Here is a 22,234-nt window from a genome sequence, read left to right on the forward strand (position 1 = left end):
TTCTTTGTGCTCAAGGTGAGCACTCTGCCACTTGAGCCACAGCAGCACTTCTGGCTTTTTCTGTGTATGTGGTGCTGAGGACTCGAACCCAGGGCTTCATGCGTGTGAGGTGAGCGCTCTGCCCCTAGGCCGCACTCCCAGCCCTGTGTTTTTTGGGGAGGGGTGTCTCACACTCTGGAACTCCAGATCCTCTTGCTTCTGCCTCCGAGTAACTGGGACGTGAGTCGCTGTGCCGGTGTCCGCTCACGGCCCGCAGTCCACGGCCCGCCCGAGGCCCGTCGGGGGACACGGCGGGCCTCCCTCCCCGCCCACTGCGGACTGGGGCCGTCCGTCTTCCTCCGGGTGGAGCTCGCTGCTTCCCCCCGAGCGTCCTGATGCGCTCGGCCTCCGCGGGCAGAGGGGCTTTCCATGCATCGGTGGCGACCTAGTGAGACTTGAACTCGTTTCGATTCCCAGTGCCTCGTGGGAGCTTGGGGCCCGGCGTCCTCACGCCCCTTCCCGCGAGGCTGCACCGCTTTGTTTCCTGGAGGGGGTTTTTGATGTGTTTATTACTGGAAGGCGATGGTTACAGCCACACCCGCCGGGTCACGAGTCCATTTCTCTGTGGACAGTGTCCCCCCTTCTCTCGCTCTCTCCCAGTTTCCCCTCCTGTCCCCCCTGAAGGCTGTAGCGTTCATTTTCCTTTTTTTTTTTTTTTCATGTTTTTAAGTAATTTTAGTTATCACTAAGGTGTTGCTCAGAGCGGCTACCGTTTTGTAAGTCAAGTGACGAGTGCATTTCTTATTTTGGACGATGTCACCCTTTCCTTTATTTTCCCCCTGCATAGTTCATTTCAGCAGTGACTGGTGAATAGAAACTCTGTTTTTAGAACAATGGCGAGAACACCTTCACTTTTGAGAAAACAAAAACAGAGAAAAACAACGCAGAAGAGGGAACCACCGTGACATTTTTATTCTTCATAAATTGCATATTGTGGCTTACTCAACAGCTTATAAAATAAGAGCTCCAAATAGATTTGAATTTGAAAACACACTGTTTTCACTTTTTTGTTTTTGGTTTTTTGGTGCCAGTCCTGGGGCTTGGACTCTGGGCCTGAGCACTGTCCCTGGCTTCTTTTTGCTCAAGGTGAGCACTCTGCCACTTGAGCCACAGCGCCACTTTTCTGTGTATGTGGTGCTGAGGAGCCGAACCCAGGGCTTCACGCATGCTAGGCAAGCACTCTACCACGAAGCCACATCCCCAGCCCCCTACATTTATACTTTGAAGATGGTTATTGTACTTCACTAGTTGGTGAAATTTCTTGCCTTCTTTCTTGATCTCCTCAGTCTTCTTCCCAATAGATGTAAGATTTCCTAGAAAGTAGAAGTGTTCTATACACTTATCTGGGAAGAGTTAGAGCATTAGGTTAAAGTTACAAACATGATGGACTTCCATGTGTAATATGGACATCCATGTACAGACATGATGGGCTTCCAGGTGCAAACGTGATGGGCTCCTCTGTATAAATGCGAAGGGCGTTCATGTACACATCTACAATATGATGGGCATTTATCTACTAATGTTTTTTTTTTTTTTGCCAGTCCTGGGCTTGGACTCAGGGCCTGAGCACTGTCCCTGGCTTCTTTTTGCTCAAGGCTAGTTAGCACTCTACCACTGGAGCCACAGCACCACCTCTGGCCGTTTTCTATATATATGGTGCTGGGAATCGAACCCAGTGCTTCATGTATGCGGGGCGAGCACTCTACTACTAGGCCATATTCCCAGCCCCCTTATCTACAAATGTGATGGACATCTATTGTGTCCCTTTTAGCTGCACAGTTCAAACAAAATTCACACAAGGTGGACAAAGTAGCAAAGTTTTTATCTTCTTACTTCATAGAACTGTGAGGCTACCAAACAAATTCTTTGGATACGAGACTTTCATTTCCTTCTGAAGATCAGCACTGGCATTGTATCGTCTCTGCCAAATCAGGATGGACAGAACCCACTTGAGCAAGCACAGGAAGATCGTGCCGCCTCCTGACGCAGGCTGCAAGGCAATGTCCTACTTCAGAGACCTTCTTAAGATTTGGGTGTAAAATGTCCTCCTAATGGCCCGTCTCCTAAAGCTACCACCACCTTCCAGTAAGACACAAAGGAGACCCACCAAGCAGAAAACCATCTTTCAGGACTCCAATTCTCCCCACTTAAACCAAGGCCAACTCTGTGAGGAGGAAGACAGCCGAGATGATGGAGGCAAGCTGCTGGGCATGTTCCCTGTGCTTTCTGCATCATGTCTTCCATCACCTTGCCTGAATTCTTCTCTTGCCAGAGACAAAGACTGAGGTTTGTTCAGTTGTGTGTTGACTAAAAAGTTAGGGATTAGGTTCTATCTTTGGGGACTCAGAGTCATCAAATGGTTACACTATGTTCAAACAGGACTAATTCCAGGAAAACAAGATTTACTCCATTTGGAAACCATCCAATGTTCATTAATTGCATGTAATTTTTTTGGGGGGGGGGACAGTCTTGGGGCTTTGAATTCAGGGCCTAGGCACTGCCTGTCCCTGAGCTTCTTTTGCTCAAGGCTAGCACCCTACCACAGCACCACTTCTGTCTTTTTCTGTTTGCATGGTACTGAGGAATTGAACCCAGGGCTTCATGCCTGCTAGGCAAGCGCTCTACTAGGCAGCCACATTCCGGCCTAATTGCATGTAAAGAATAGAGGTGAGGAAAAAAAACTTCATCATACAATCATTTCAATATATGCAGAAGTTTTGTAAGAACATCTGATCAAATTAAACACTTGATGATTATGACTTTAAACATTTAGCAAATTATGAATAGAAAAAAATTAAAAATTCATCAAACTATTAAAAAATAAACGCTATCTTTGATGGGTGACAGATAAACTTCCGTCAGCGGCCAGGCAGCCCTTTGATTGGACGCTTCGGAGCTGGAGACTCAGGGGGCAAGCACTGGCCCCGAAGGCTGCGGCCCTGGCTCCGCACCCAGCACTGCAGAAGGCTTCGGGCCGGCCTGGGACGCGAGCCGCGTCTCAGGAAAGAGGCAGCTTGATGGACCTCAGGGCCACGCCCGAGGAGGGAGGGGTTCCAGCGCGCGAAAACTCGTGGGCACCCGCAGTCCTACCAGGCAGGGGCTGAGATCTGAGGGTGGCGGTTCAGAGGCGGGCGGCCCGGCTCCGTGGGGAGCAGCCCCGCCGCGGCCGCCCCGCGGAGCACGGCCCGGGCCCGCGGGTCGCTCTCGTTCCGGCCGGCGCCGGCGCGGTCTGCCCCGGGCCCTCCCGCCCCCCGGGCCGCTCGGAACCTCGACCGTCCTCAGCCTCCGGCGCGGCGCGGGGCGGCGGCGGCGTCCCCGGCGCGCCGCCGTGACGTCACGAGGACGCGACCGCGACCCGGCGTGTCGTCATCTCCCCGCGCCGGGGCGGGCGCCGCGGTGACGCGGTACGGAGGCCGGCGAGCGCGCCCGCCCCGCCCCCTCCCCCGCCCCGGCCCCGGCTCCGGCTCCGGCCCCGGCTCCGGCTCCGGCTCGCGGCGCAGTCGCCCCGCCGGCCGCGCTCGCTCACCGGCCGAGGGAGGCCCCGCCCCGCCCCGCCCCCGCCCCGCGCCCGCGGCGGCCGCCATGTTGGGGGTTCCTCGCCGGGGGGCGCCCGAGGGCGTCCTCCTAAGATGCCGGCGCGCGCGCGCGGCCCGCCCCCAAGATGGCGTCCATCGCGGGAGAGCGACACCGGGCTGTGGCTGCACAACAAGCTCGGCGCCACCGACGAGCTGTGGGCGCCCGCCCAGCATCGCCTCCCTGCTCACCGCCGCCGTCATCGACAACATCCGCCTCTGCTTCCACCGCCTCTCGTCGGCCGTGAAGCTCAAGCTGCTGCTCGGGACGCTGCACCTCCCGCGCCGCACGGTGGACGAGGTGAGGTGGGGGGGGCGGGGGCGCGGGGCCCCGGGTCCCACCGACGCTCCCCCACCCCGCCGGCCCCGGGTCCCACCGACGCTCCCCCCCCCCACCCCCGCCGGCCCGGCCCCGGGTCCCACCGACGCTCCCCCCCCACCCCGCCGGCCCGGCCCCGGGTCCCACCGACGCTCCCCCCCACCCCGCCGGCCCGGCCCCGGGTCCCACCGACGCTCCCCCCCACCCCCGCCGGCCCGGCCCCCGGGTCCCACCGACGCTCCCCCCCCCCACCCCGCCGGCCCGGCCCCGGGTCCCACCGACGCTCCCCCCCCACCCCGCCGGCCCGGCCCCGGGTCCCACCGACGCTCCCCCCCACCCCGCCGGCCCGGCCCCGGGTCCCACCGACCGCTCCCCCCCACCCCCGCCGGCCCGGCCCCGGGTCCCACCCGACGCTCCCCCCCCACCCCCGCCGGCCCCGGGTCCCACCGACGCTCCCCCCACCCCCGGCCCGGCCGCGGCCCCGGGTCCCACCGACGCTCCCCCCACCCCCGGCCCGGCCCCCCGCCGCGCTCTCGTTCCCCCCAGGCCCGACCCAGGCCCCACCGACGCTCCCACGCCTCGCTTACCCCCACCCCCGTCTGGCCCGCCCCCCCTCAACCCGGTCCCCCCCGCCGCCACGCTTAACCCCCCCCCCCCAGCCCGCCTCCCCTCTGCCGCACTTCCTAACCCCCTCTAGCCCAGCCCCCTCCTTGGTGTTCGCGGGGGAGGGGGGGATGGGGGGGGGAGGCTCCTCAGTTGGGCTTGTGGTGTGCGTTTACAGATGACTACTAACTTCACTTGAGTTGCTTTTGTCTCTCCAAGTGTGCAGCGGCCTTGTTACCGCACTATTCTTTCCATTCTTTTAAGTGTCCCAAGCCTGTCATCCCAGCTACTCAGGAGGCTGAGATCTGAGGATCACGGTTCAAAGCCAGCCAGAGCAGGAAAGTCCAGGAGACTCATATCCAATTAAGTACTAGAAAACCGGAAGTGGCTCTGTGGCTCAAGTTGTAGCCTTGAGCTGAAGAGCTCAGAGACCGGGCCCCACGCCCAGAGTTCAAGCCCCCACCACCAACAGAAAAACATATTCTAGTTAGTGAGATATCAGACTGAATTTGTTTTGCTTTTTCCTAAAACGGTACAGTCCATCCCTTTCTGAGAGCAAAGTAACCTGGGATTTGTTTGGAGGGGGGTGGGGTGGGAGGAGAGCCTCAAACCTTCCATGGTTCCTCAGCCTCTGGAGAGCTGCTTGCAGTTACTAGGGTGAACCCCCAGTATGGCTTCAAAAATACTAAAACACCCTAGTTAAAACATTCCCCAGCAATGGGGCTGGGGATATAGCCTAGTGGCAAGAGTGCCTGCCTCGGATACACGAGGCCCTAGGTTCGATTCCCCAGCACCACATATATAGAAAACGGCCAGAAGCGGCGCTGTGGCTCAAGTGGCAGAGTGCTAGCCTTGAGCGGGAAGAAGCCAGGGGACAGTGCTCAGGCCCTCAGTCCAAGGCCCAGGACTGGTCAAAAAAAACAAAAACATTCCCAGCTATCGCTGTGTTATTTTTACATTATTATAAGTTATGATTGGTTTTTACTGAGCTGTACATCTTGTATACTGAACTACTATGTATTTGTCCTGTTTAGCCAATACTAATAGCAAAATGACTCATCATTCATCTCCCTACAGGAGAGAAAGAGCACTCTAACTCCTAATGATCGGATCCCCATGTATAGGCAGTCACTTTCCATTCTTTGTAGCATTGTCAATTCTATATGCACTCCTACCCAGGAGAGTTTGTTTTTGCCTAGTTTGAATATGGTATATGGTATCATGTCGCATGTATTCTGTGTGTAGTGTGAGTGTGTCATTTGATTGACGCTTTGACATGTATCCAAGATCCAGCGGACAGGGTTTCGCCTTTCATTGATGCGGAATTCCATGCTCTCACTACACCACTCTGTGTATAATATTCTAGACAGTTTTTAGCTAGTTTTTCTTTTTTGTTTTTGCTGTTTGAAAAATGCTCATACTAACATTATTATTATTATTATTGCCAGTCCTGGGCCTTGGACTCAGGGCCTGAGCACTGTCCCTGGCTTCTTTTTGCTCAAGGCCTAGCACTCTGCCACTTGAGCCACAGCGCCCCTTCTGGCTGTTTTCCATATATGTGGTGCTGGGGAATCGAACCCAGGGCTTCAAGTATACGAGGCAAGCTCTCTTGCCACTAGGCCATAGTCCCAGTCCCTTATACTAACATTGTGTATATATTCAGATACATTTCTCTAGAAGTGAGATTGTGGTTGTATTGGACTTGTTGCCAAATAGTGGCTTGGTTTTTTGTTTCTTTTCTTCTTTCTGCAATCCCCTGGGGCTTGAACCCAGGGTCTGGGCTCTGTCCCTGAGCTTCTTTTGCTCAAGGCTACCACTTAAGCCACAGTGCCACTTTAGGCTTTTGTTTATTTGGTACTGAGGAATCAAACCAGGGTTTCATGCATGCTAGGCAAGCGCTCTACCCTAACTAAGCCACCTTCCAGCCCACCAAATAGTTTTTCAAAATGGTTGTATTAAATTATACTCCTCAGTGAAACGTGTTTGTCTAGTGGATGTGTAATATTACTAGGTGTTCTTGTGTCTGCCTTGAATACCTTTTATTTGCTGTTCTCTTTTTTTTTGTGGGATATCTTTTTCTCCTGATTGTCTTAAAAAATTTTTTTTTGGCACTAATCGGACTTGAACTGGGGGCTTCCCGTTTGTTAGGATAGCATTCTGCCAGTTGAACCACTCCAGACCACTTATTGCTCGTTATTTTAGAGTTGAAGTCTAGTGAACTTTCCTGCTCAAGGCTGGCTTCAAGCCTTCATCCTCCAAGAAGCTAGGATTACAGTTGTAAGCCACTGGCACTCAGCTACCTTCTTCTTTTTTTCACTACTTTAGAGGAGTCTTTTTGTAATAAATGCTGATACATCCCTTTTCTAACCCATATGCTTCAGATACCTCCCAGCTGTGGCTTAATTGTAGCTCGGTGGTTTCTGTGTCTTCCCCCTCTTAGTTGGTGCCAGCCTGGTCTGGTGTTGGAATGCTCCTTCCTCACTGGAGGCCAGCAGCCACAGTGTGGGTGTAGATCTTTTCATTTATCCAGTTTGGAATCTGCTATGCGTCTCTTCCAGGGCTCTGTTCTTTGGAGCCATGGATGAATTGCTGGGCTAATAGCCTGATGAGTCTGCTGTTGCTTCATTCATAATGAATCTTGATACCTAAAAAGCAGGGCAAACTCTCTACTCTTCAGGAGTGTCTGGATTTTCCCGGCACTTCTGTATATACATAGTATGTTAACTTCTCGGGTTATGTACATAAAACCTGTTGGGGTGGGATTTTGAGGCTGTACTTAATAGTCCGAAATCTACTTAGAGCCATCATTAAGTCTTATGACTTTCTCTGTACAGGCTCTCCAGCTTATATTCATGTGTCACATTTCATCACACTGTTGTAATAGTATCTGCTAAATTTTATTTTTCCTAATTACAGCTTTTAGCTGCATCTGATAAGTGTTGGTGTGTGTGTGCATGTACATGCGCGTGCGTGCTCACATTACCACTCAGCTCTTTTGCTCATGGTTAGTGCTCTACTCGAGCCACACTAGCAATTCCGGCTTTGTGTTGGTTAGAGCTGCGTCTTTGGATTTGTCTGCCCCGGCTGGCTTTGAATCCTAATCCTCAGGTCTCAGTGTTGTGAGTGCCCAGGCATGAGCCACTGCCCGGGTGCTCGTGATCAAGTCTCAGTCAATGCGTTCTAGTTTCTGTGATCATTTCGTAATTTAGACATGCTTCTTAAGTTGTATGTGTCTGAGGGGAAGAGGTTTCGGGCATGTTTTTATTCCTGATGCCCAGGCAATGTAGCCAAGTTATTTCAGTTGCTTGATGGGAAAATGCTGGGCAGGTGTGAGCGCTAGTTTTGAGGCCTGAGCTGAGTTCCGTGTGTCCTTTGGGTCTGATCTGTGGAGATGTGCAGGTCTCCTCTGCTCATCCTCATTTTTTCCTCAGTTAGTGAAGGGGAATATTTGATGTCTGCAGTGGGTGACCGTGGATTTGTCTCTTCCTTTTTGTTGGTGATGGCAGCACGCTTTTATCCCCTGCAGTGTTAGGGGTTGAACTTAGGACCTTGCACGTGCCAATCGTTTACCACTGAACTTAGCCCCGCTGTGGCTTCTACTTTGGGGGTTTTAAGATGCTATTGGGCGTTCTTTTTTGTTTCCTACAGTTCTCTATAGGTAGATACCTCTCCGGTGTATCAGATCATCTGCTCTTTTGTGAGCTGCTAGATTGGGCCATGGTCTTCAAACGTGCAGTAGATGAGGCCAGCTTTTCTTTCTTGGGTTTATGTGTACGCGTGTAAGCATGTGCACAGGTGGGTTTTCTGGAAGCCTGTGTTGACAGCACTGCTCCGTCTCTGGTCTTGAACTCCTCGCAGAACGGGGCACACAGCAGCTACCTGGTGGCTCGGTCACTGTTTGATACTCAGTGCCCAGAACCAGGACCTGCTTCCCTCTCGGGTGTGTTGTCCTCCCGGCACGGCCGCAGCAGGTGCCGTGCCCCGCGGGGCTGGAGCGGCCGGCACCTCTCCGCCGTGGATGGCCAGAGCCCTGTCGCGTGCCTTGGGATCCTCGGCTGCCGCTGGGGCGGAGGGGGGCCGTGGAGGCTTGAGGTCGCCCGCCTCAGGGCGCGGAGCGCTGCCTCGCTCGGGGCGGCAGCTGTGCTGTAGCGCGCACCGCACCTTCTCTCCGTAGATGAAAGGCGCTCTGATGGACATCATCCAGCTGGCCAGCCTGGACTCGGACCCCTGGGTCCTCATGGTCGCCGACATTCTGAAGTCCTTTCCTGACACCGGTTCCCTCAATCTTGACCTTGAGGAACAGAACCCCAACGTTCAAGATATTTTAGGAGAACTTAGAGAAAAGGGTACGTAGTGTGGTTTCATTTTATGTTGGAAGTGATGACTTTTCCAAGATGAATCTGTTGTTGAGTGTGTACTTTGCCGCAGTTCCTACGACATTGCGTGTGCAAGCCCCTCCCCTCGCGTGCACCCGCCCTGTGTGCCCTTCCCCCCCCCCCCCCCCCCGCATGCTGCTGTCCGGCTTCATGCACGCGTTGTACAGCAAGCTCGCGTGGCATCTTTGTACAGACGTGGTGCTCACCGGCGCTTGTCTGGGCTGCTTGCTGTTGCTCCTGTGGTGAAGGTCTGGGCTCTGCGGGTCCTGTCTCCAGGGCCTGCAACGTCCACAGTCTGTGGCAAAACCAGAATCTTCATCCGCTGGGATGTTACTGGCTTGGGACATGGGGACAGGGCCGTTCGCTGGCTGGCTGGCACGTGACCAGATAAGGGAGGCTAGAGCCTGGGCGTGGCCTTTCCTGAGTCCCTTCTGAGGTCAGGGAGTGGGAGCTGGGGTCCCAGAGCACCCAGCGCGGTGGGCTACGCCTTGGAGGCTGTCCTGAGGTGGGGGGGGGAGGGGAGTACTGCCCGGGGTGCAGAGCGAGAGGAGGCCGCAGGCTCGTTTGTGGGTAGTCATGTGCCTCGTTCCTGCAGCAGGGGCCCTGTGTCCCCCGGGGACAGTTCCCTGACCACACGGACTCGGCAGCTCCGCGGGCCCGTGAGGACTCCCAGGGGAGCCGCCTGTGGTAGCCGCGTGCTCCCTCTCCGGCCACTGGGGTGGTGGGTGTTTGATGAGGTTTACGGCCTGGGCTGCGGGCAGATGAGACCGTGCTACTCATGTGCGGTGGAGTACCAGTCAGCCAGAACGAAGCAAGCAAGCCTGTTATTTGCAGGAAAATGGGTGAAATCGGAACACGACATGTGAAGTGAAATAATGCCAGAATCAAAGACAAGTATTGTCTGTTTTCTCTCACTTGGAAACTAAAAATAAATTAGAATGATCTGGCTATTAAGATTAACAAGAAGTGGGGGAGGGGGATACTAGAGGGAGATGGGGATGGGCAGTGTCAGTGCACTGCACGGACACGCATCGAAGCAGCAGAGCCCATAAAATTATCCAGTGACCCCAAGAACAAGAAACCCACCTTCTGTGGCTGGGAATATGGCCTGGTGGTTGAGTGCTCACCTCGTATCCACGAAGTCCTGGGTTCGATTCCCCAGCACCACCTATGTAGAAAAGGCCAGAAGGGGTGCTGTGGCTCAAGTGGCAGAGTGCTAGCCTTGAGCATAAAGAAGCCAGGGACGGTGCTCAGGCCCTGAGTTCAAGTCCCAGGACTGGCAAAAAAAAAAAAGACACCCACCTTGTGATAAGGGTGTGTTGGACATTGTACGTGTCGTGGGTTCTTGGGTGCCAGTGACAGCCCCCAGGGTGCTCCCACCCTGTGTTCTAGGCGGGTCCCTTGTTCTGGGGACTGGAAGCAGCGCACGGAAGGGCTGTGTCCTGGGAGGCTCTGACGGTGCTTGGCTCTCCCCGCAGTGGGCGAGTGCGAGGCCTCGGCCATGCTGCCGCTGGAGTGCCAGTACCTGAACAAGAACGCCCTGGCCATGCTCGCCGGGCCCCTCACCCCACCCGTGAAGCACTTCCAGCTGAAGCGCAAGCCCAAGAGCGCCACGCTGCGCGCGGAGCTGCTGCAGAAGTGTGAGTGTACCGTGCCGCCCCCCCCCCCCCCCCCCCCCGCTCCTGTGCCAACAGCCAGGGCCTGCGGGGCTTGCTGCTCCAAAAGGGTTTACTGGGAAGCCTCCCGCTCTGCTCCGGGCGCCCCAGGCGCAGCCCCTGGCCCGGAGCTCCCGGAGCTGGTGGAGCTGTGCACTGGGAGGCCCCGCGGCCGTCGTCTCCCTTCGCTGCTGCCCTGGGCACGTCCCGATGCCTGTTGCTTTGTGCACAGCCACTGAGACCGCGCAGCAACTGAAGAGGAGCGCAGGGGTGCCGTTCCACACCAAGGGCAGGGGGCCACTCCGCAAGATGGACACGACAAGTAAGGCGGGTGTGCGCGGGGCCCTGCGCGTGTTGCCTCCCAGGGAGGGGGGTGCGAGGCGAGGCCGGGCGTCTGTGTGGTGACTAGCCAGTCCTGTGGGCCTGCGGGAGACACTCCGCACTCCCCTGCCATCTGGAAAGGGTGCCCAGGGCTCCTCTGTCCCCCGCAGCCGGGAGAATGGGCTCTGCCTCGTGCTCCTCGCACACACTGCAGTGCTTAGTGCTCAGTACTTCCCAGCTCTGAGTGCTGGCCCAAGGCTTCCGCTTCTCCACCCATTCTTGGAAGCGGGGCTACCAGAACCCCAGGGCACCTGCAGCAGGCTCCGCACAAGTGAAGTTGAGGAGCCAGTGGGCAGGGCAGCCACTACCCCCAGGCGCTGAAGAAAAGCCCCCTCCCGATGGGTTGGGGCTGGCCTGCACACTTTCTCATTTGAGATCTGCTTCTGCCAGGTGCTTTCACAAAGAGCTGGTGGGCACGACTGGCCTGCCGTGGGTGGGCTGGGTCGCTGCTGGACTCGGCCCCTCCATCCCCATCTGCCTCCTGGAGCAGACTCCATCTTTCCTTCTCAGCAGAGCTCGCCAGGGCGGGGCAGGGCCGGGGCAAGGGCAGGGCAGGACCAGACTGGACCGGACCTGGGCCCTTTCACCTGCAGGCACAGCTCTGTGGGAGCCTGGCCGCTGCCCCCCGCCCCCCCCCCCCGGCATCCTGCAGGGAGGGAGGAGGGCCCACAGGCGCACCGCACCCCAGAGCCGGGCCTGGCACAGAGCTGGGGCTGTCCGCGGGAGGCTCTGCTTGTAGGCAGGGGCCTCGGCCACCCCCAAGTGCCACAAGCCCCGGGCCCTCGCATCTGCTGGTGCAGCCCCGCCAGTGTGGCCATGCTGTCCGGTCTTTCTTTCCAGACACACTGGCACAGGAGGCTCACTTGGAGGCGGGCAGACACGCAGGGTGACCGGAGGGCCCCCCCTCCCCCGTGGTCCTCCAAGGCAGCTGTGCCTGAGCCATTCTGCTAGTCAGAGATGTTGGGGCTCCCTTGATGTGATCGCCGGGCCACTGAAAGTACCTCCTCTTTTCCAGCCCCCCTTAAAGGCATCCCGAAGCAGGCCCCCTTCAGAAGCCCCACCACGCCCAGCGCCTTCAGCCCCACTGGGAACCGGACCCCCCATCCCGCCTTCCCGGACGCCACTGCGGAAAGAAAGGGGTGTGAAGGTGGGCTGTCCCCTGCGTCCCTGCGTCCCAGACGGGCCAGCCTCGCCCCTACACCGCCATTGAGTGTGCAGACTTGTGTTCATTTTGGCAGCTCCTGGATATTTCTGAGCTGGACATGGTTGGTGCTGGCCGCGAGGCAAAGAGGAGGAGGAAGACCGTAGGTGCGTGCGTGCAGGGCCCCGTGGGTCTGGGGAAGGAGGTGGTGTGGGCCGCAGTTCCTCTGCCTCGGGATGTGTGGAGCTGGGACCGGGCCTTCTGCCAGGTGCCCTGAAAGGGGCTGAGGCTCCGGAAGCCTGAGGCACCTCTTCCTGGCCGCACCCCGCCCTTCCCTTCTCCCGGGCCACACCGGCTGCTCTCCTTCCAGTCACCGCTCGTCCTGTAGAGACTGCCGAGCGGCCCGCTGCCGGGCGCCCTGCGGTGGGCTCGGCCCTCTGAGCCAGCAGGGGCCTCCGTGCTTTGTCCACAGATGCCGACGTGGTGGAAAAGCCAGCCAAAGAAGAAACAGTCGTGGAAAACGCCACACCAGACTATGCAGCCGGCCTGGGGTCCACACAGGTGCCGTTCCTATGTCCTGTCCAACGCCTCCCCCGCCCCCAACTCCGAGGCAGCCCTGTCCGTGTGTGTGCCCTCTTGTTGGTCGTGTTGGGAGTGTGTGAGTGTGCACGGCAGTGCCGGTCCGCGCACGGGTGTGTCGTGCACGTATGAGGCCGCAAGGCCAGCGGCTTCGTGCTGGGGGCCAGATGTGTGTGTGACTGCGGGGACATCTCCTGTGCGTTTCCATTCTTAGTGCACTTTTGTGCAAGACAAGCCTTGCTAGGCTCTGCTCCCCGAGGTGCCGTCCAGGGAGCGTGGGGTGGGTGAGGTGTGCTAGGACCTGGAGTCTGGCATCGCCGTTGCCGGGATTGGCTGGATGGGGAGAAAGGGGTGCTAAATATTGGGCCTCTGCCCAGAAGGACCTCCATCTCTGTCTCCCAGAAACTCGGGTCTCTGAACAGCGAGCCTGCACTGCCCTCCACCAGTTACCTGCCCTCCACACCCAGCGTGGTGCCTGCCTCATCCTACATCCCCAGCTCCGAGACGCCCCCAGGTGAGCCGCCTCCCCTGCCGGCCCCCTGTCGGCCCCCGGACAGGCCCCGCTGCCTGGCTCTGCCTGGGCTCCGTTCCCGTCTGTGGCCTCCAAATGCCCGTTATCCCCTCTGCCCTGCTGGTTCCGGGGTGGGAGCCGCTCTAGGGCAGGAGATAAACCCACAGCCCTGACCCGAGCAAGCGGCTGTTGTCTGACGCTTGGAGCCGGGGCTGGTTCCGGAGTCCCGACTGCTGAGCACCGAGGAGCAGCCCAGGCAGAGAGGCCCCCAGAGCCCAACCCTACAGCAGCCAGGACGGAAGCAGAGCTCTGCTGGGACGCAGCTCAGTGGCAAAGCGCTTGCCGATCCCAAAGACCAAAAAAAAACCAGAGCTTGAGATGTGGCTCAAGTGGAAGAGCAGCAAAGCCGAGCAAGGATGAAGCCCTGAGTTCACTGGGCTTGGCCCGGCCACCATGTTTGGCTGGCCGCATGGGGCATGGCTTTGCCTGAGAGATCTAGGCAGCGCGCTGCTCACCTCGGGCTAGCAGGAAGGCTTGGGGGCCAGGCTTGTCTTGTGCCCAGCAGCCAGGGTACGGGGGCCCTGCCCCAGGTCAGGAACTGACCCAAGAACCTGTTTGTTTTTGGCCAGTCCTGGGCCTTGAACTCGGGGCCTGAGCACTGTCCCTGGCTTCTTCCCGCTCAAGGCTAGCACTCTGCCACTTGAGCCACAGCGCCCCCTCTGGCCGTTTTCTGTCTATGTGGTGCTGGGGAATCGAACCCAGGGTCTCATGTATACAAGGCAAGCTCTCTTGCCACTAGGCCATATCCCCAGCCCCCAAGAACCTGTTTTGTATGTCTGGAAATGTTGGGAGCCGCTGGCTCTGCCATCGGGGTGTGGCACTCCAGGATAGTGCCCTCACGGGTGGGGAGAGCCTTCCATCTTGCCAGCAGGAAGCACCCGTCTGCACAGCCGCCTGGGGAGTGTGGTGGGCGAGGGCCTCCATCCTACTCCCCGGACCCCTCATCAGGCTACTGTGTCGCAGCCCCGTCTGCCCGGGAGGCTGGCCTGCAGGCCGGCCGGCCATCAGAAGAGTCCAGTGCCCCAAGCCCCACGCTGCCAGCACAGTTCAAGCAGAGGGCGCCCATGTACAACAGCGGCCTGAGCCCGGCCACGCCCACGCCCCGCCGCGCCCCACCTCGCCCCTGAGGCCCACCACACCTCCAGCCGTCACTCCCACTTCTCAGGCACCCCCAGTGGCCATGGTGGCCCCCCAGACCCAGCCGACAGCCCAGCAGCAGCCTAAGAAGAAACTGTCTCTCACGGTAGGTGCCCTGGTGGTGGTGGGCGGGAAGTCCAGCGCCCGATGGGGGACAGAGCAGGTGGCTCTGGTGGCCTTGGTACCCACTTCCTGCCCTCCACAGAGAGAGCACATGTACGCTGCCCAGGAGATGTTCAAAACGGCCAACAAGATCACGAGGCCCGAGAAGGCCCTCATTCTGGGCTTCATGGCTGGCTCCAGAGGTATGTCGGGTGCACCCGGCTCCGGGGGAGGGAGGGGGGGAGGGAGGACGGGAGGACGTCCTGGCCCCCCCCCCCCCCCCCGGCGCGGCCCAGCAACCCCTTGTTCCCACAGAGAACCCGTGCCAGGAACAGGGCGACGTGATCCAAATCAAGCTCAGCGAGCACATGGAGGACCTGCCCAAGGCGGACGGCCAGGGCAGCACCACCATGCTGGTGGACACCGTGTTCGAGATGAACTACGCCACGGGCCAGTGGACGCGCTTCAAGAAGTACAAGCCCATGACCAACGTGTCCTAACTGCCGCGCCCCGCCCGCCCGGCTTCGCGTCGTTTCGGGGGCCGGGGGGGCTTTTTATACTTAGTATGGGTTACTTTTTCCGTGTGATTTAAGATACTCTTTTTGGGTTCAGAACTACATTTTTGAATGTAAAGCCAAAATGACATCCTGCAAATTTTAGTGCCTATTAGACTTCAACCTTTGATTTTTTTTTTTTTCTTCTTAAAAAAGAAATTCTACTAGCCTGGGAGGGGAGGGTTCCCCTGCTAGTGTGCCCCCCCCCCAGGCTGAGAGGACCAAAGGCGGCAACTGGTGGGGGTGGGGGCCGCTAAGCCCCCGCCATGCCTCTCTGGGATTTCTATTTGTCTTTGTACAGTTGTAGAGATTTAAGACCTATTTTCACTGTAAGATATTCCGAGTATTAAAAGTCTAGCTTTTCTAAAGGAAACCCGCAGAGCTGTCGCAGTCTCAGGCCAGCCTCTCCCCAGGGACTAGGGTCGGGTGAGGGCGGGATCACCTGAGGGCCCCCCCCCCCCACCATTTTCCCTGTCTTTAGTGGGATCTGGGAATGAAGGAAAATATTTCTCCCAGACCTAACTCCTCTGCTGTCCAGTGTTGGCTACACTGCCAAGGCTTCACTGGCTTTATGGCTGGCAGATAAATGAGAGCTCTCCTTGAACTCACAACACCTCACAAGTGGGGAGGTTAAAACATAAAAAATATTAAAAAGGCCTTTAAAGTTTTTTTTTAATAAAAAAATACTCATACACAGTTTTCGAAACACAACTTTCCACTTTAAATGCTATTTTCCCCAACTGGTAACTCTCAAGTCTATATTTTAGCATATCCCCCTCCCCCCCAAAAGAATGAACTTCAAGTTTTTAAGTCTAACATCAAACCTGGTGATAGCACCCAGCATTCCTAAGAGGAGGCTGACCTCCGAGTGTGCGACGTTTAGACACGACGGGCACGTTGAAACGTAAATTTAATTTGACCGGGCACCTCACAAGTGTGACACACGCCCAAGGACACAGCTCTTACTCTACTGAAACAGTCAACTACACTCACTTTTCATGAAGAGATTTGGCAACCGACAGTTTGTTAACTTTAATTAAAACAGGCTATCTTTCATTCTCAAAAATAAGGTAGTTCTGGAAGATGGGCACTTCACATACCATGCTTCAGGGGTCGAAATAAATACTTTGAGGGCACTGTAAGCACTAACCTCCGTGTGCCGGGGCCCTGGCAGCCGCGCTGGGAGGGTGAGTGCCTGGTCCCATCCCTGTGGGCAGGTGCAGTGGCGAGGCCCCCCTCCTTCCCAGGCCGGGGGGGGGGGTCTGCCTCCTGGGGAATCGAGGCACTGGGCACTCTCATTTTGCTTCACGCTAGTGACAAGGGATGGAACAGATAAAGTCACCAAATCCTCAAAACGAATCCCCCGGAGCACAGGCCTCGTCACAGCTGGGGGACGCCCCAGCTGGTCACCCCATGGGAAGAGCTTGTTTTACTGAGATTCAGAAACTCACAAGTTCTAAAGTTAGTGTTATTTGCTGTAGGTCTTGGAAAGGCAAAAATTTTGCAGTATTTCAGAAAGATGAAATAATTTGGATTAGCAAAATGACTCAAGAATTATGCGACTTTTTTTTTAAACCGCAGTCAGGTACAAAAATAAGTTAATCTGCTCCCCAAAGTGCACTGTAGAGCCAGTCCTGGTGTCTGACACGAGCGTCACACACGCTCGGTGTGAGAAAGGCACCCTGCCTGCCACCGCGAGGGGCCTGTGGGAACGCAGCCCGGCCTTGCACTGAGCGGCCGGCTAGCTTCAGTGGCCTGAGCGTAGATATCTAGGAGCCAATCCACTATATTTCTGAGGAAACTGGGCTCTCACCAGGCCCAGCGCAGGCCAGCGTGGCCCGTGGCAGTGACAGCCCTGCGAAGGCTGAAGGCGCTCTTCCCTTTGATCCTCTGAATGGCTACTTTTGCGAGGGACTGCCTGGAGGAGGGACAGTGGCCAGGGAGGGGACTCCTAGTGAGTGTGGAGGCCCTGGACCTGCAGGTCCTCATCCCACACGTGAGTGGGGTCACAGCCCCGAGAATGGCCCAAAGGCAGAATGTATTTGCGCAAGATGGAGGGGTGGCCGGAAGCCGTGGCGGGAGACCTATCTGAAAACACTGCTGAGCTCTGCTGCCACACGGTTCTTCCAGCAGACCTGCTGCCTGGGCCTCCCTCCCGCCCCCTCGCCTGGTGTGCTGAGATCTGCCTTCTGAAGACTACTTGGTACTCCCCGGTCTCCTTGGCTGGGGCCTTTTAGTACAAGAAAGTGAGCAGGCCTGGCGGCTGTGAGCCTGGTGCCGGGCTGCACTGCGCTCAGGGGGCTGCGCCGGCGCCCTCAGCGCCCGCCCCCGGCGCCTGCCTGGCGTCTCTGCGGTCAGCACGGTCCCCCTGCAGAGCTAGCCCACTGCTGTGGAAGAACACGTCGCTACGTGTGCTTTCCTGGCGATTAGGGAAACATTGAGAATGACGGCCCTAAATTGGTAAAGTCAAATTTAGAAAAAAAAAAAAGCTTTCTTCCAAATGTTGGTAGGAACTCGAGGTGAGAGGACAGGCCCAGGCCCGGGAAGACGCGGACCCGGGGGCTGGTCTGCTCGGCATGGGGTTTACTCAGATCCACAGAGAGAAATGGCGGGAGGAAATGCTGCAGCCTGCTTCCACACTCGGGGGCTGCCTGCCTCGTATGCACGCAAGAGAAGCCTCGAGGGAAAATTCACATTAGTACAAAAGAGTGAAGAAGTGACGTGCGATCGTGGCCTGTGCGAGGGCAGCGTGGGGGCAGCACCGGACACCACGTCAGGGTCAAAGCTCGGTGACCTTGACAAGACACTAGTCTACACATTTCAGGTGAGATACACGTGTTCACAGGCCCGTCTCGCTAAGAGCCGGAGCGGGAGCGGGAAGGGGGGAGGGCACCGTGACCCTCGTTACCGGAGGCTCGAGTGCGGCTGAGTGGGGGCGGCTCAGCGGGCATCAGTGCAGACGCAGCGGCGCGGCTGCGGGTGGCTCAGTGGTGGAGGCTCTCCCTCCCGTGGAGGCCTGGATACGTCACGGCTCTGGGAGCCAGCCCGCGCCCCGCGCCCCTCCCCCCTTCCCGGCAGGACTGGCCGCCCCACGCTGCCCCGGATCTGACCACGCCACCACCTGGCGCTATTTGCCTTCCGTGACCCTCCGCCAGCACCTCCGCCGCCGCCTCCTCCCCTTGGGCTTGGCTGGCTCCGCCAGGGGTTTCTCAGTCTTGGTGCTTCTCACCGACTCTGCCCCCAAGTCATGCTCGCAGCAGTAGGTCCGCCCGTCCTGAGTGGCCCGGAAGGCCGTCCCGTCGTGGTGCTCCTTACACAAGGAGTTGGGGCACAGGTGGCAGAAGGAGGTAGAAGGCTTGCCACACACGTCACAGTGGTGCCAAGGGCATTCCCACTTCCCTGCAAGGAAACACGCGTCAGCACCCACGAGGGACAGGGCACCGCGGGCAGCACTTCTGAGATGGAAAGGGGGGGGTTGGGGTGCTGAGGGCGGGGTCCAGGGTCTCAAGCTGCTCCTCCATGGAGCTACACCCTTTTATGGTTCTTATAAAAGGTTCGCTTTGGGTGTGTGCCTGTGCGGGTCCTGGGGCTTGAACTCGAGGTGCTGTCCCTGAACCTCTTGAGCTACAGCTCCACTTCCAGCTTTCGGGGGGTTCATTGGAGTTAAGAGTCGCAAACTTTGCTGCCCAGGCTGGCTTTCAGCAGTGATCCTAAGCTCTCAGCCTCCTTGTAGCTGGGATGACTGTCTTGAACCACGGGTGCCCAGCTTCAAGGATGAACTTCCTATGTAGTCTGGACTATCCCTGAATTTATAATCTTTTTATTTTTTTATTTTTGCCAGTCCTGGGCCTTGGACTCAGGGCCTGAGCACTGTCCCTGGCTTCTTTTTGCTCAAGGTTAGCACTCTGTCACTTGAACCACAGCGCCCCTTCTGGAGTTTTCTATATATGTGGTGCTGAGGAATCGAACCCAGGGCTACATGTATAGGAGACGAGCACTCTGCCACTAGGCCACATTCTCGGCCTCTGAACAGCTGAGACATGAGGTCCATTACCAGGCCTAGGGACAAAGGAGTTTTGGCTCTAATCAAATTAAGAGTTAACACAAGACACCATTTTTCATTCACCTTCCAAAGAAAAGCTAATCTTTGGTGCTCCGGGGCCGGGTGGTCACAGCAGGACCGGGTGTGATGCGACCTCTCCTCGCCAGAAAGGCTTTGCTAGCTTAGAGTACTGCTGGAGCCGCAGGGGTTTGTCTCTGCCCATTGGTTAACCTGGCCTTGTCATCTTTTGCTGTGCAAAAATGAGTTTCTGAAAACCTTTGTAGAGGTGGGGATACGGCCTAGTGGCAAGAGTGCTCGCCTCGTATACATGAAGCCCTGGGTTCGATTCCCCAGTACCACGTATATAGAAAACGGCCAGAAGTGGCGCTGTGGCTCAAGTGGCAGAGTGCTAGCCTTGAGCGGGAAGAAGCCAGGGACAGTGCTCAGGCCCTGAGTCCAAGGCCCAGGACTGGCAAAAAAAAAAAAACAAAAAAAAAAAAACCGAAAACCTTTGTAGAAAACACGTCTTATCACTTCTTGATTTTGTGTTTGGGTGGGTGAGGAACTCGTAATTTTTCTTCTTAGCCAAGCACTTGTGGTTGCACGTTTGCAATCTTAACTGCTCAGGAGCTGAGATCTGAGGGTAGGAGTTTAAACCAGCCTAGGCAGACAAATCTCAGAGACTCACCTTTAGCTAGCAAAACTCCTGGAGTGAGGCACAGTTCAAGTGGGAGAACACCAGCCTTGAACAGCAAAGTCACAAGAGGCCCTGAGTTTAAGCTGTACCCGTGCCAGTGCACAGGCACTCGTGTGGACGGACGGACGGACAGATGGATGGATGATGGACAGATTTCTTCTGGAACTGTAGCTTTTTACCCTCAGGCCCCCATCTCTGAATAGGGGTGCTAACAGCAGAGCCTGCTCCTTACATCTACTCGTCTTTGGCCCCCAGGACCCTGACCCGATCTCGTCTCTAGCCAGGGCAAGGACTTGGGGCCTGTTCGGATGTGCAGGCCGCGTGGGCCAACACCTGACTCCCACCAGAGTCGCGCGGCGTGCGCGGCGGGCCGAGAAGGCGCGCCCTGCCTGTGGCTTGCTGAGCCAGGGGCAGCGACCAGACACGGCCCTGCCAGCCGAGCGCCGGCGGGAGCCCCGCACCTACCGAAGGGCCGCTTGCCCAGGCCCAGGCACGACAGGTGGTAGGCCTTGGTGCAGGACTTGCGGTCACACAGCACCAGCTGGCCGCCGTCGCCGCAGCGGAAGCACTCGTCCTCAGACGGCCGCTTCCCCTCGCCCCTGGCTCGGCGCCGCCGGCTCTTCTTCTTGGCCTTTTTGCCCTTCTCCTCTGAAGACAGCGGTGCTGACGTCTAGAATCAAGAATGGGGCGTAGGTCAATAAGAGACAGAGCGTGAAGCAGAGGCCTAAGGAAGCCGAAGCTGCTGCCCTTTGATGCCACCGCTCAGGGCCCCCAGCCCCTCGGCGTCACCCCGCGGGGCCCCCAGCCCCTCGGCGTCACCCCGCGGGGCCCCAGCCCCTCGGCGTCACCCCGCGGGGCCCTCAGCCCCTCGTTCCCGCGGCGATCCTCGCTCGGGGAGGCGCTCGGCTCCCTGCAGGGCTCTTGCCGTGCTGTGCAATGTGGGGTCTGTGGAGGTCACCGCGGCCCTACCTTTGGTCGGTCCCCCAGGAACCCGCTACAGTTGGAGGCTCCGCACCGGCAGACCGTCTTCTCGTTGCCCAAACAGTCGAGGTTGTAATTAAAAGTCAGTTCTGTCCCTGGAAGAAAAGATGGCGCCACGCTGGGAACGCGAGGCCTCCTGAGGCTGGGCCGCCCCGCGTCTGTCCCCGCGTCGGCCCCCGGACTCCTGCCCGGATCGCCACCACCGCCCCAGCCTCGCACAGCCGCGCCCGGGGCCGCAGAGCTGTACCTGCAGGAATGTCGCACACCGCGAACAGGCCCACGCGGGTGTCCCCGTTCACCGTCCACTTGAGGGTCTCACAGTTGGGCTGGCAGCTGTGGTTCATGAATCGCGAGTAGTTCCCCTTGGGCCCGGCGTCAATGATGCGGTCCTGCGGGTGGGGAGTCAAGTGAGCCCCGCGGTCCCGCCACCCGCCTCCGTGGTGCCCCGCGTCTGCTCAGGCCCGGCACCCCCAAGCCTGTCCTGATTCTTTTGCTCCAGGAGGGCAGGTCAACACCTGGTGGAGAGGACCAGGCCCTGGTGAGCAGTGAGTCAGCGCCCCACACCGTCTGCACCCCCAAAGACACAGTGAGTCAGCCCCCGTGTGCACAGCCCACCAACGGGTATGCCGGGAAGATGAAGGAAGGGCAGCACGAACCGCGCACGGAAAGCGGCTCGGCCGGCAGGGCGAGGCGAGGGGGGCGGGGAGCACGGAAACGGGGCCACATCGCCCATGAGGAGAAAGTGACAGCTGCCCGCGGTGGCCCCACAGGAGCGCCGGCCCTTCGTGGGCGGGTGGGGGGACGGGAGCACAGCGGAGACGCCCTGGGGTCCACACCCGCCGCTCGGGGCGATGCTAAAGGGGCGCGCTGGGCCGGAAAGCCACGGCAGGGGGCGAGGCGCAGGCCGACGATCCGCCCCGTGCCCGTGGGCTGCCTGGCGAGCCGGGGGACAGGAACCCCGGGGTCTGAGGGCTGCCCGGGCGACACAGCGAGCTCTCCCCCCAAATGAAAACCTGGGGCCAGGCACACCCCAGCACACGGACTGGGACTCCCAGTCGCAGGGAGGCTGGCAGCACACCTGAAAACTCAACCACCGGCCAAAGGGCCGGGAGCCTGGCTCGAGTGGCACAGCGCCGCCCTGGCAGCACAAGGCTCCCCGCTTGAACCCCAGCATCTCATAGAAGAAACAAGAAAAGGAAAACTGAAAACAGGGGTGGCCGCCGGGGCGCGGTGGGGCCCTGTGCGCCCCGCCCCGCCGGGCTCTTCCGAACCACCGCCGGAGGACATCCCATGACGGCTCACCGGACGCAGGGCACCTGCCCGCTTCGGGGCTGACGCCACAAATGGCACCCCTACAGGGCCCCAGCGGTCAACTAACTTCACATGTGTTACTCACCTAAGTCACGGAGCACACAGAAGGTGGAGTTACAAAACAAAGTTTCAGTAACACTAGGTTTTATACTCAAAAAAGTTTGTTTTTTTAAT

At 58.2% G+C, this 22,234-nt stretch overlaps 2 protein-coding genes and 1 non-coding gene across 6 annotated transcripts in view; 1 reads left to right on the plus strand and 2 right to left on the minus strand.

Moving 5' to 3' along the window:
• Nucleotides 1–3,583: 3,583 nt before the first annotated feature.
• On the plus strand, nucleotides 3,584–15,402 carry Nelfa (negative elongation factor complex member A). The gene is given in 14 exon segments (XM_048364897.1): nucleotides 3,584–3,776; nucleotides 3,778–3,912; nucleotides 8,708–8,879; nucleotides 10,388–10,549; nucleotides 10,797–10,886; nucleotides 11,961–12,043; nucleotides 12,045–12,092; nucleotides 12,184–12,253; nucleotides 12,559–12,647; nucleotides 13,068–13,179; nucleotides 14,200–14,336; nucleotides 14,339–14,479; nucleotides 14,579–14,678; nucleotides 14,791–15,402. Coding segments are annotated over 14 exon segments (1,632 nt in total). The 5' UTR covers nucleotides 3,584–3,668; the 3' UTR covers nucleotides 14,976–15,402.
• A 2,530-nt stretch (nucleotides 15,403–17,932) lies between these two features.
• Nsd2 (nuclear receptor binding SET domain protein 2) overlaps nucleotides 17,933–22,234 on the minus strand; it is a 69,012-nt gene continuing 64,710 nt past the window's right edge. For all 4 annotated transcript variants that reach the window (XM_048364894.1, XM_048364891.1, XM_048364893.1 and 1 more), the window contains 4 exons: nucleotides 20,997–21,138; nucleotides 20,738–20,844; nucleotides 20,234–20,438; nucleotides 17,933–18,428 (listed from right to left, as the gene is read on the minus strand). In XM_048364894.1, coding sequence (XP_048220851.1) covers nucleotides 18,157–18,428; nucleotides 20,234–20,438; nucleotides 20,738–20,844; nucleotides 20,997–21,138 — 726 coding nt within the window. In that variant the 3' untranslated portion in view covers nucleotides 17,933–18,156. The remainder of the gene's footprint in view (nucleotides 18,429–20,233; nucleotides 20,439–20,737; nucleotides 20,845–20,996; nucleotides 21,139–22,234) is intronic.
• On the minus strand, nucleotides 21,170–21,295 carry LOC125365084. The gene has a single exon (XR_007213637.1). It is a non-coding gene; the product is annotated as a small Cajal body-specific RNA 23 (non-coding RNA).

Source organism: Perognathus longimembris, chromosome 16 (assembly GCF_023159225.1).
Source record: "Perognathus longimembris pacificus isolate PPM17 chromosome 16, ASM2315922v1, whole genome shotgun sequence".
NCBI classification, from domain to species: domain Eukaryota; kingdom Metazoa; phylum Chordata; class Mammalia; order Rodentia; family Heteromyidae; genus Perognathus; species Perognathus longimembris.